Source organism: Camarhynchus parvulus, chromosome 12, assembly GCF_901933205.1.
Source record: "Camarhynchus parvulus chromosome 12, STF_HiC, whole genome shotgun sequence".
Classification (NCBI taxonomy): Eukaryota; Metazoa; Chordata; class Aves; order Passeriformes; family Thraupidae; genus Camarhynchus; species Camarhynchus parvulus.
In genome coordinates this window covers 18,408,301-18,421,695 of record NC_044582.1, presented here as the reverse complement: position 1 = coordinate 18,421,695, position 13,395 = coordinate 18,408,301, and the positions used below count along the sequence as shown (strand labels likewise).

At 44.6% G+C, this 13,395-nt stretch overlaps 1 protein-coding gene across 4 annotated transcripts in view; it reads right to left on the bottom strand.

Moving 5' to 3' along the window:
- CNTN4 (contactin 4) overlaps positions 1-13,395 on the bottom strand; it is a 267,122-nt gene that overhangs the window by 51,275 nt on the left and 202,452 nt on the right. For all 4 annotated transcript variants that reach the window (XM_030956815.1, XM_030956814.1, XM_030956817.1 and 1 more), the window contains 3 exons: positions 12,648-12,750; positions 11,144-11,328; positions 1,421-1,557 (listed from right to left, as the gene is read on the bottom strand). In XM_030956815.1, the coding sequence (XP_030812675.1) occupies positions 1,421-1,557; positions 11,144-11,328; positions 12,648-12,750 (425 nt within the window). The remainder of the gene's footprint in view (positions 1-1,420; positions 1,558-11,143; positions 11,329-12,647; positions 12,751-13,395) is intronic.

Sequence of the window (13,395 nt, the reverse complement as noted above, 5' to 3'; positions counted from 1 at the left end):
CTTCAGAAACATTTTAAACAATGGTATTTCCATGGAATCACAGAGTCATTGATGATGGAAAAGACCTCCAGTATCACTGTGTCCAACCTTTGACCAAAACCCACCATAGCAACTGAACCACAGCACATACAGGTGTTTCTTGGACACCTCCAGTGATGGGGACTCCACACCTCCCTGGGCAGTTCCAATGGAGAAATTCACCCTTTCCATGGAGAAATTCCTCCTGATTTCCAACCTGCCCCTCCCCTGGCACACCTTGAGGCCATTTTGAGTATATATGGCAACACAGGCTGCTAGGACTGGTTGCCATCTCAGCCAGCACAGACAGAAACATTTAAAATCTTCTGCAGTTTACTGAAAACAATGTAAATGCTAATAATTTAATGATCCTTTACTTCATATCCGCCACTAACGTGATTTAAGAACAAGGCCATCTGCCAGTGACCAGCGTGAAGCAACCAGAATTAGTGTGTGGAGTGAAAGACCAGGCTGTCATTTGTCAGCCTGAGGATATGGAGCTTGAGTTATCAATTCTAATAAGTACAGCAAAGTGTTCCCTCCCTCCCCAGGAGTTTGACATTTACCAAAAAAAAAATCTAAAATAAAGAGCTATTGGTTTTCTACTTGGCCTTAGGGCAGAAATTTAATGTTTGTGCAATTTTATCAGGGTTTGATCAAATCGGGGCTGCCATGTTCTTTCACAGTAAGTGAAGGGGAAAAAGTGCTGGCTGCTGTGCAACCAAAGCTTTGGTGGTTTTGCTGAGTTTGTGGTGACAAGGTGTGACCATGGACTGGGTGATGACCCTCCAGGAGAGACTGGGCTGTGCTGGTGGGAGGATGTAATTCCAGAGCTCCTGCACAGGGACACAGCCCAGCAGGAGGACTGGGAACACCATCAAACACCAGCAGGAACCCCGAGGTTTCATTATCACTTGAACTTCACCTAAACATCATAAATTAAAATAATTAGGGTGATCATTCTCTGGTGACGAATTCCAAAACCTCATCCAGCCATTCCTTCTTCTGTCCAGCCTTAGGTTTGCATCATGGATCCTTCATTTTGGGGAGGAGCTCTGAATATAGAGCTGTGGTGTGTCCTGCTTGTCCCTGGGAGCAGTAGAGAGGTGCCACCAGGAAAGGAACAGGGGATTTTCTGTGAGGGTGGGGAGGCCCTGGGTGCTGAGGGTGAAGCTGTGGCTGCCCCTGGATCCCTGGCAGTGTCCAAGGCCAGGCTGGATAAGGCTAGGAACAGGGGGTGGAACGAGACGATCATGAATCGCGCCCTTCCAACCCAAACCATGGCGCGATTCCAGAGCACCCCCATCCTCCCCACCCCAACTCAACCACCCCCAGATCAGCGAGCGGGCAGAGCACCCCAGCGCCCCCAGTTCCATCCCCGGGGGGTTCCAGCTGTGCCTACCTGTGGCAGCAGGGGCTCCCCGTCCTTGAGCCAGCGGTAGGAGGGCTTGGGGCGGCCGCTGGCGCGGCACTCCCAGGACACGCGCTCCTCGATGGCCGCGCGCACGTCGCGGATCTGCTGCGTCCAGCTGGGCTGGGCTGCAAGGCAAGCAGCGAGGGGAGGCTGGAGCAGCACCTCTGTGCTGCCCAACAAACCCTTCTTCACTTATCGGAGCGTTGGACGTGATAACGCTGGGATTTCAGCTTTTCTATTTTCATATATTTGTGTGTAACTCCAAACTCCACACTCAGTGTGAGCTGCTGCTGTCCCATTTGGGGCAGACACAACAATTCCTCTGCAGGCCTGGCAATCAAGGACACCTCACTGCCTCAGGGCCCAGAGATGGGAACAAAAGTGAGTTGGGGGAGCAAACTTGGGGCCAATGACTTCATTACCTGAAGCTGGAATTGGCAGATTCACCCCCAGTATGCAAATGGACCAAGCTTAGAAAAGTGTGAAATCCCTGACCCATCATCCATTTTTGGGGGGGCTTTGTCTGCCCTAAACGTACCTGAAGCCCTTCAATAAATAAACTGCTTTTTATTCCCTTAATTCTGCCTGGCCTCTGTTTTTAGGCAATCCCAAAAAAAGCATGATAAGAACTGCTAAAGATTACTGCTCTTCCTTGAGTCCAGTGCTGCTTTCTGAAGGTGCCACAGGCCAAGATCAGAAGCTACTTTTATTTTATTTGTAGTAAAAACCCTTAAAGAAAAAGCGTAGCTTCAGAAACCTTGCTCATCCTGCAAAAACAAAGCAGTAGTTACACACCTGGTCTTTCAAATGGAGACATTTCCCTCCTCAGGGTCTCTATAACTTGGGCTTCAAAGCTTTAAAATTCAGACTTCAAAACATGGAATTTAGAACTAGTTCTGCATTGAAATTGAGGTTATTCCAGTAACTCTGCATGGTTACAGGCACTGCTTCAGGTCCAGGCTCTCAGTCCTATATTGATTATGGCCAGATCTCCATGTCTTGCCACAGGAAGGAAAAATCTTTGGACCCAATTATTGCATTAATGACACTGCATAAACCTAGAAAGGCCACAAGCAGATATTGGAGACACATTTTGGTAGAATTTGGTGAAAACCAGCACTGGCAGTTTTCAGCCACTTGTGAGATTGTATTTTTAACTGTGCTTCACATTTTTATCAGTTTGTTGGCTTTTTTTTTCAGTAGAGTTTGAGTTTAGCCAGATTACACTAAATTCCACTGAAATTGCCACATGGTTTTGAAGACCACCCAAAACCTCAGACTTTCTTAAGAGTTACCTCTTGTCCATATATATCTACAATATACAATACAATCTATTTAAGATCTTATTAGTAATAGTATAATAATATATCTATAATACTATTCAGAAAGTCCAAATAAACAATAAAGTTTTGATTTTTTTAATGGGCATTTGCCCTATTTTGACATAAGAGCATCTGACTTAGCAGGATGGTATTACCAGCAGAGGTCTCCAAGAACCTGATTAATTCTTTTCCCTGTGTAATCAGATAAAAGGAAAAAAAATCAAGATTTCTCAAAGCCAGGTAACAACTTTACACATCTCCTTTGGATAGGGACAGGGGCTCAGAGATGGGCTTGAAAGGATAAATTTAAAAATATCACATCAAAATGGCAAATGGGTGTGATTATACCCAAAAGAGGGGTATGCCTGTGATGATGGGATGCTGGAAATCCAAATTCAGAGAGCTCAGGTTGTGTTTAACCCCACCCCTGGCACCCTGAACGTGCCCACAAAGCAGAGATGAGGTGGAAAGTTTCCCACAGCCCCTCAGCTCCAAGGGAATTCCAAAAAAAGAAAAATAAAAATAAATTGACTGAGCATCCTGGCAATGCAGAAGGGAAAGGAGAAGTGAGAGATGTTTATTTCTCTGGCTGCCCCTCCTGCCCCTGTAATATTTTAAGCTTGTTTATTGTCTGTATCTAAAGGAAAGGGAAAGCCTTTAAATGCAGGAAGATGAAAGTCAGTTCTGTCATCTGGAGTAAGAACTTGAGCAATTCCATCGAGCTGAGCAATTGCAGCGGGTTCAGTGGCTCAAGGACATTTGCAAATTACTCATGAATTTACATATTTACTATTCTAACAGCATCTAACTCATCATTTTGAAGGGAATTTTATGATCCCATGAAAGGAGCTCTGTAAAACCCACACGCATCCATTTGCCTTTTTTATTTTTGCTGCGCTGTTTTACAGATTCCCACATGAAAACAAAACTTAAAAAAAACCCCCCAAAACCACCCAGACAAAACAACTGGAATTAATCTGCAAATCAAGAAAAGGCATGAATGGTAAGCTGTGCTATATAACCTGAGTGTGTGCTATGGAAAAACAAAGATAACTCCTGTGGAGAGGAGGAGAAAAAATTCAGAATTTATCCTTATTTCATACAGACTCCCCAAATAAGGGAAATAATTATTTTCCACAAATAAGGCAAATAGTAATTTTCCCCAAATAAGGGAAATTCTCCCGAAAAGGCATTTTTTGGAGTTTGTGGGTTGTTCATCCCAATTCCTGCCCTGAATGCTGAGGCTGAAATGTACAAATTCCCGTCACCCTTTGGTGCAGCACCCACGAGCCACATCCACACCACTATAACCCCCTCCAGTGATTAAAACTGGTTAAAATTCCAAATTCCAAAGCCACTTATGGTGCAGACAACTCCAGAATGAGCAGAATCAGTCAAAAAATCATCTCAGTGAAAAGCTCTGAGAAAATTCAGAATTCATCCTCATTTCGTACAGACTCCCCAAATAAGGGAAATAACAATTTTCCCCAAATAAGGAAAATAATAATTTTCCCCAAATAAGGGAAATTCTCTCCAAAAGGCATTTTTGGGGTGGTTTGTGGATTGTTCATCCCAAATCCTGCCCTGAGTGCTGAGACTGAAGCATGCAGTGCTGGAAGCTGCCACCCCAAATTCCCCAAATTCCCATCACCCTTTGGCGCAGCACCCATGAGCCATAGCCTCCATCCCACACCAGTGATTTGAACTGGTTAAAATTCCAAATTCCAAAGCCATTTGTGGTGCAGACAACTCCAGAGTGAGCAGCACAGGTCAGAAAATGATCTCAGTGAGAAGCTCTGAGCCGTTTGTTCAGCAGGAGCTCGTTCTCTGCTGCTCTTTGGGAGTTTTTTCTAATTAGGTCAAGCTCTCCTCTCAACCGTTCAGTGCAGAGAGAAGCTCTTGGCTTCATCTTGGGGAATACTCAGGGGTTGGCTCAGGCTGCAAATATGTGTGAGCCACCAAAGGAGAGTGGCCACAACCTAATGGAATTTGACGGGAGCCCACTGGGGATCAGGGCAAGGCAACTCGACACGAGATTTCAGGCATGACAATTAAAATAATTCAGATAAGGGGATGAAACCAGCTCCTCTCCACAACATTTTCTGGTATAGCAACGTTCTCAGAGATAATGACAAGGCTGAGTTTGTGACTGGTCTAGAGAAGAGTCCTTTGGATCGTGTCAGTGGTGCTGACCAAAGAGGAATTATTTTCCTGGAGATATTTTGGTCCTGCTTGGAGTACTTAAGATAGTACAGGCCTTGGGAACATCCTGGAGGAAAAATCTGGAAGCTGATTAAGAATTCCTCTGAGTCGCAAGAAAAATTCATATGCTAAATCTATAAAGTGAAAGGAAAAGCTTAGAGATACAAGCATGACTCTTACATAAGGATTGCTTTAAAGAAAAATCTCCCCCTCCTAGGAGATTTCTGGAGTTTGTACTCAGGGGGACTGAAAAAAAGTGATGGAAATAGTGAAAAAAAAATCCTATTTACCTTGATCTCCTTTCAGTCTTCACCAACACAAAGTGGGACAGTTAAAACCGGGTGAATAGGAAAATATGCCCAAGTATATTTTTACTTCTCTAAGTCTGTCCTTCACTGTAATAAATTAAAAGGCAAAAGTAGGAACTGGAAATCATGTTCTAAAAGATATCTGAAAATGAAATGATGTGGCAGGTGATGATGCATCACCTCAGAAATTAGTAACAAACCCCCAGAAGGAAAGGAGAAATATGAGAAATAAACCAGAAAAAACCTTGTAGGACTGCAATCATCTGTGAGCTCAAAACAACCAAAAAGACCCAAGCAAATGAGGTGCTAATACATATCCAGAATCCAATTCTCAGCTGGTGTGTATTGATTTCAGTGTTCCTAAGCCAATTTCTAGCAGCTGATGACCTGGTGCAGGCTGTGTAATTCATCATTAATGGCAGATGAAAGGCTGAATGACTTGTCCATTACCATCTCTATTCTAAGGAGATTGAGACTGAGCCCAGCATCAGAGCAGTCTAAAGACCAGAAAGCCAAGCGTAAGAAGTAAAAAAAAACCACAAAACAACCGGATGGGAAAAACAGATGAGTAATTGGAAATAAAGAGTGCAGCCAGTGTGTGAGGTCCTGCCCCTAACGGGGACACAGCTCCTGTGCACAAACCCCTCAATGCTCATTTGTTTCCTTCCCAAAGATCACAGAAACCAGACCTCAAGTTACCACTGCTCCTCCCTCGTCCTTTCCTCCCTCCTGACCTCAAGGACTGTTTGAAATCTTTAAAACTCCAAGGTGTGCAAATCCTGCACCAAACCAATCTGCTGGAATGCTGCGCCTAAAAAAAAATAAAAAAAATAATCTCCATTTGGCTGAGTCTTTGGAAACTCTACAAGACTGACCCTACCAACCCAGCCTGGAGTTCTGCTTGGCACTAAATATTAAACACAAGAGGCAGAGGAAAATCTGAAGGAGTTAACCCAGCTGATAAAACCCCTTCAGTCATCCCTTCCTCTCATTTACCTCCTGTTCTGCACCATTAGAGGATTTTCTCCCCAGTTTTTGTGGGCTGTGGTGTTACAGGCACACCACAGGGACCCTGCTCATGGGTTTGGTTATTTTCCATCCTGACACCAAACTGCAGCTGCTCAGGGGTGGAAGGGAGGTGTGGGGTGTTCCATGAGTTGCCTTCACATTTCATTTCTATTTGTGTTTCGCCCTATTTGTATTTTTGCTTCTCCTGCTGAAGAGATGTTTCTCCAAGCAACAATGATAATAACATGAGACTTTTTCTGAATCTCCAAAAATTGGATTTCTCTGGAAGCAGGGTTCCAGCAATCCCTTGGAAAAGGAAAAGCTGATGGAAAACAATTCTGTGCTCTGTGCAGGAATGTGCTCTATGTTCAGGATGCAAGACCTCCCTTGGGCAGCAAAGAATTCAAAACCCAGAGTTACTCTGCCCTGTACTAACTCTTACCTGTGTAAAAGGTGACAACAGGGTTTCCTAGTGAGTGATGTGAAAGATAATTAATAATATTATCAAAAATAATATAGTAATAATACAATAATGTACTTGCCCTATGTACAGGAATCTTCTTGTCTTTTTATCAGTCCAGAAACTCACTTAAATTTTCAGCAAATTATTTGTGATTTAGGACCTAAACTGAGCAGACATAAAACTGCCTGATGTTCACTTGTGCAAATTTCCTTTTTAGACTCTGACCATACTGAAGAGCATAATCTGATTTACATCTGAGGCTGTTTTACAGAGGGGCACAAAGTGGCTTTTGCCCAAATAAAACACAGGCCCACTGAGGAAAGGAGGGCTCTTTTCACTGCAAAATTAAGGAGCCCCACAAATTCCTAGTGGGGAGGATTTAATCTGACAAGGGGCCCAGCCAGTTGAATGGGTTTTGCTGAATATCTCAGAAAATGCTGCACAGAACTGCAATTAGTGACAGACAAGTCTGTCTGTCTGCTAATGCAGATGCTGCTGCGCTGACACTTTTGGAAAGCATTTGAGCTGCAATTTTTCCCTCCTTTCCTTGCCTTGCCAGAGCAGGAGAGGGTGGGAGATGCTGGAGCAGCACAGGTGATGCTGAGGCAGCACCTCCATCTGTGCTGGCTCCAGCTGAGCTGCTTCGGAGCTTGGATATTTCCCAGTGTGGATCTGACTGGAAAGCCAGGGCCAAATTCCACATTTTGTGTCCAAATCCCAGCAAACAAACCGGTGCAGCTCCTCAGCCCTCCCCTGAGCTGTCACTCCCAGCCCCATGTTCATATCTCCTCAACCAGCAGCTATTTTTCATATTTTCTGTTATTCAGGTGAAGTATTTTGTTGGGAAGGGGGATCTCAAGATGTTGCATTGACTCATCAGAGTCAAAATAGAAAAACAGAGCCCAGGGAGCTCAAACCCAGGGCTGAGCAGCCTTGGGGTCACAGATTTCAACAAAAGAAGATCGGGCTGAAACAGCATCTAAACTCACCATGAATTAAACATCAATAATAAATAAGCATCTCCTTGATGCTGGCTTTATGAACAAAAAAAGGCAATTTCTTTTTAAATTAGCTGGTTAAGGTAATCTGTTTACTGTACTTCTGCCAGGAAAAAAATAATTGTTGGCATTGCTGTTTGCTCAGGATATAAATCTTAGCCCTGCGGAGGGTTAGCAAATGTAAAATTTATGAGCAGCCAGATTAAAAATACAATCAGGTCAATGGGAGTGCATCCCAAAACACACAGCTGAGGGTGGGGAGGGCCCTGGGAGAAACTGGAGAATGTGGGAGAAGAGAACCCTGGGTGCCACTGGGGAGCTCACCTGCCTCAGCCACGGGATGCAGCTGGCACAGGGAACAAGCTGCCAGGTCAGCAAGGCAGCACCAGCACTCAGAGCTGCCAAAAGGTTGAAAAGAAGAGGCTGTGCAGTCCAATTTGATAGTTCAGGATCAGGGAATATTCCGAGTTGGAAGAAACCCACAAGGATCAAGTTGGCCCTGCACGGGACAGCCCCAAGAGGAGCCTTTGGCAGGAATTAACCTGAGGCTGGGACACAGGCAGAACAAGAGAGCCAGCAGGGAAATGTGTCATTCAGAGCTCCATCAGTCAGGGAAGCAGAAGGGAGCTCTGTAATTGCATTAACAGGACCATGTTTCCATGGGAAGGTCGATCCATCAAGGGGGACTCAGCCCTGGCAGAAGTGTTTGTGGAACACGGCCTGGTGCAGGGGCTCAGAGCACAGAAAATGCAGCAAGAATGGATCTTGCACGTTTAATTAACCTTTTCTGCTGCAACAAGGGTGTCAAACAACTCCAGTGGCACTGATATGCTAAGGGAGGAGAAAATAAACTCTGATACAAGAGTGAAACACAGCAGAAGTCAACCCTCCCTGACAACTTCAGGCTGCACACAGAGAAGCTGACAACGCTGGGTTATCTACAGTGAGCAGGCAAATTTGAATTTCTTTTTTCTTCTCTTTTCTTATTTTATGCCATGCACAGAGGCTGCTAACTGGGTTTAAAGGAGTGGAGCTGTTGGAGCCTCAGTGTGACCTGCAGAGCACATCAGTGCAGGTGGGCAGCACCTCAGATAACCCAGAGCACCCTGAGCCCCCAATGATTTGGGCTGCAAGGACCCTAAATCCCACCCATCCCACCCCTGCCATGGCAGGGACACCTCCCACTGTCCCAGGTGCTCCAGCCCCAGTGTCCAGCCCGGCCTTGGGCACTGCCAGGGATCCAGGGGCAGCCCCAGCTGCTCTGGGCACCCTGTGCCAGGGCCTGCCCACCCTGATGATAAAAAATTTCTTCCTCAAATCCATTTAAACCTGCACCTTTCTGCACCTCCAGAGCGTTTCCCTCTCTAGGCACCAGCCCTGACCTTTCAAAAGCAGCTTGAAAGCTCTGCCACCATTGCAGTTGTATTTCAATAATGAAATAACATTTCTCAGCTTTAAAAAAAACCCCAATTATTAAGGAAAATTATGTTCTTTTCCCCAACTATTTGTATAAAAGTTTACAATAAGTTACTTTCCCCTAAAAAAATGTGCTGCCATACAAAACTCCAGAGTACAGAGCACAGAATGCAAGTAGTTTTTTTTTTTTTAAAGAGATCTATTTTCAGTACTGGCAGCAAAACACAAGTTACCCTAAAAAACCCAACTAGTTCCCTGGAAAATCACCATCCTCAAGACAACAAGGATGATATTTTAGTGAATTCTCTCTAAAACCTGCAGCAGGGGAGGAGCCTGTCTGTCACCTCTCCTGGGGAATTCCTCCTCTCCCAGGTAGGAGATGGATGGAAAGAGTTCCCAGCATGACAGACTGACAGCAGGACACGCCTCTTCCCCAAAATCCTCGAGATTCTCTGCAGAAATGCCACGATGGGGGTGAAAAGCAGCAGGAGCCACAGTGGCAGCTTTTGTGTAGGATCCAGAGCAGTAAATTCATTACAATAACGAGATTATAACTCGATATGTGCTATGGTGGGAGTGTTCCAAAGGCTCCATTTACTGCTTTCCAAGAAAGGCAGCTTTGGCTGTGGGTACAGCAAAACTCTACAACTGATGAGTCTTTTAATTTACTCCCCACATGGGGAAAATCAGGAGAAAAACACAGCACAGAAAAAGGAATCTTTAAATCATCTAATTAAAAAAATTAAAACCTGTTCAAATCAACCCCAGATTCTTTCCTTAACATGAAAGATTTCACTTTTTTCTTGCTCTTTCACTCCTTTTTAATGTTTTCTCATGTTATATTTCCTTCAGTGTTAAAAGGAGAAATGTTCATTTGAAATGGAAGCCTCCAAAGTTGTGATTTTAAATGAAATGTCTTTCAGAAATATTTCCAATTTGAAAACTTCCCTACTTTTTAAAAAAACTTACACTACCCATGAAATTCAATTCAGTTTTGCCAGAAGGGTTGGTTCCCAAACTCTTTTTCTATGGCAAAATTATTATAAATCAAAAACCATTCTCCTCATCTCTGGAGTTCAACCCAATCTTCCCTGCTGAGCTCAGGAACATTTGGGGGAGAAAACTCTGATTTTTTGTCCGTATTTCCTCTGAAGGACAACATGGGATGGAACCAGGGGAGCAACAAAACCAGGATATTTTGGATGCTGTGGAGGTCTCTGCACATCTGTGGGGGTGTGGAACCTGCATCTTCTCCTCTCCAAAACATCTCCAACAGAACCTTGGTACCAAACCCAGCCCCTTGTGCCCCTAAATCCCCTCCCTGCAGCTCTCACTCGCCTCTACACAGGTAAAGCCACACTTTGCTTGCTTTGTGGGCTGTTCCCAGCAGAAATCTGGGGATGAGCACCAGGATCAGAGGGATGAATGCATTTTCTATTTAACAGAGCAGGCCTAGGAGGCTGAAATTTGGCATTTCCCAGTGCCTGGCTTTGGGATTGCAGCGAGGGAGGAGCAGGTGCAGAAAGCCTTTGAGGGGAGAGGGCTGTGCCCTGGCACTGTTAAATCCCAACTCCCCCTGTTCTTCCATCACTGATCCTCTTGAAAGCTGTTCTTAATTGGCTATCAGCAATTAACACTTATCCACAAAAGCTGGGGCAACCCATACATCACAAATCCCAGGCTGTAAGACGAGGATGCTCCCCCAGATTTCCTGCCTTGCCCTCCCAGCCACGAGAAGGAAAAGGAGACTTTTCCAAGCACTTCCAGCACCTTTCCATGCCAATGTCCTCCTGGGGGTGTATTTTTTGTTCCAGCTGCTCTGATTCTCAATTAATATGCACCATTCAGCCAGGTTTTATTTCAAATGACACCCTTCTCGAGACGTGGCATTCGAAAAGAAAGTAATTTCAAAAAATATCCCTGCAAAATGACATCCTTGGAAAAGATTGCGCCGACTGTGGTAAGGCAGCCCCGAAAGCAGGCAGCCTGCTTACCATAAAACGTCAGCTGTCCTCGTGCCACGTTCTTGCCCCTGACATTCTCAGCCACGCACTCGTAGAGCCCAGCATCCTCCTGCTGGAAGTTGGGGATCTCCAGGAGCCCGCTGGAGCGGTGCCTGCGCGCCTTCCGCGGCAGCTGCTTCCCATCCGCCCTCCTCCAGCTGATGGTGGGCACTGGGCTGAGGGAGGCAAAGAAAGCAAGATAACACTGCCAGAGGAAGCCATGCTCGCAGTGAGGCGTTGGGGGTTTTTTTGCAGGTTGAGGAGTTTTTGTAAGGCAATGGCCGCACTCAGCCAAGGCACAATAACAACGGACAGTGGACACGTTCACAACAATGGATAATGGACATATTCAGAAATGGGGCTGGTATATCCTTGAGAAAGATACAAGGAGAAGAGTCATCAAGACTCAGCAAGTTTGTGGGAAAGTTTGAGAAAGTGAGAAAAAAGAGAAGCAATGGGTGGGCTGGACGACCACAGCAAGATCCAATCAGCACTCTATTTTAGACACACGAACAGCCAGGATTAACCAATCGTGTATCAGCTAGAAACATGGACAGTAGAGATTCATTATAAATATAGCCCTATATTATAAATTGTCCCTTTTTGGGATAATAAAGTTGGCTTCACTTGATCATATTGATCATGGTGTGATGTCCCATTCCTGATCCAAAATGGCATCAGAGAAGATAAAAAGGTAAAACCAAAAGGGTATTAGAGAATATATGAAGAAAAAAAAGGTAAAAACCAAAACAGCATCAGAGAATAAAGAGAAGATAAAAAGGTAGTGAGGGGCCTGGCACAGGGTCCAGAGGGGTTTTGTTATGGGTGGGTTATGTGGAACATAAGTGTAAACGTGAATTGATAATTGATTTTATGCTAATCTGATACATATATTCTTCCCCGAACCATTAAAGGGGAGGTGGGGCTACACAGTGCAATAGTTTAAATAATTATGGCTGTCACTCACAGTTATTCAATCTGTTGTGTATGAACAGATTTTATAAACAGGTTCTTTTATGGGTGGGTTATGTGGAACATAAATGTAAATGTGTTTATCACAGTGTATAAGCAGGAGACATTTTATTATTAAAATGCAGTCGAATCTGGGGTAAAAACACATCCATTTTAAGGTGGGGAGGCCCTGGATGGGGTTGCCCAGAGAAGCTGTGACTGCTCTAAAAGTGTCCAAAAGACAGGGCTTGGAGCAGCCTTGGATGGTGGAAGGTGTCCCTGCCCATGGCACTGGATGGGATTCAAGGTCCCTTGCAACCCAAACCATCCATTTTGTGATGATTTTCCTGCCAGTCCCAACATTTTGGAAGTGCTGCCAGTGTTTACTCCAGGAACAAGAGTCCCCAAGCCCTGTGGCTGCTCTGAAAACTGGCCACAAGTAACTCCTGCTGAGAGAAGTGGGTCGTTAGGAACTGCTGCAAACCCCACAAACGCGAGAAGCTGCAGGAATAATAATTAATAATAATAATGGATCCAAACTTACTTGCCCAAGGCAAAGCACTCCAGTTTCACCGTGGTTCCCTTCGCAGATGGAACAGTTTCTGGGAACTGCACTTCTATTTTGGGCTCATACTCTCCCATCACCCCTGGGAACATAAAGGAGATGCTAAGGCTTGGTTGAATTTCAGCCGTAAATTCACAAGTGCTCCCGTGCTAGCACAGAGCTGTTCTATACATCATTACTTGCCCAATTAATCCATTCATTTTAAACATGGCTTGTTCCTAACAGCCGTGGAGTGTGGGCTCTTTTCCCATTTACTGCCAGAGGAGAAGCTGAATCAACTCGCCACACCATCTGCCAAAGATTAAAGTCTCTTCATGGCTCTGTTACTTTTTGCTTTTGAATATGCAGGATTTTTGCAGGTAACTTGTGAAATAAGGGGAGCAATAATCAGGGAGGTCCAGCATCTTCTAGAAATGGAACGTGGTACAAGCAGCCATTTGGATAAAAGTTTTAAAATCTCTGGAGTTAACAGAGATATTTCTATTAACTTCCAGGACTTCAATGCACAGAGATCTTCTACTCCTCGGGTAATTTCTTTATTTTTTACTGCCCCAGTAAATCACGGAGCGTGGCAGCCTCTTTATGAAATTGTGTTTAAAAATTTGTGCACATAAAAAGGCCATTATACCCCTGACAAATGGCTCCATTTCCAGCCACTGCACTGTCTTAAACCCAGCACATATAATTCCACCAATAGTGATTATCAGCTAATTGATGATTGCAGTTC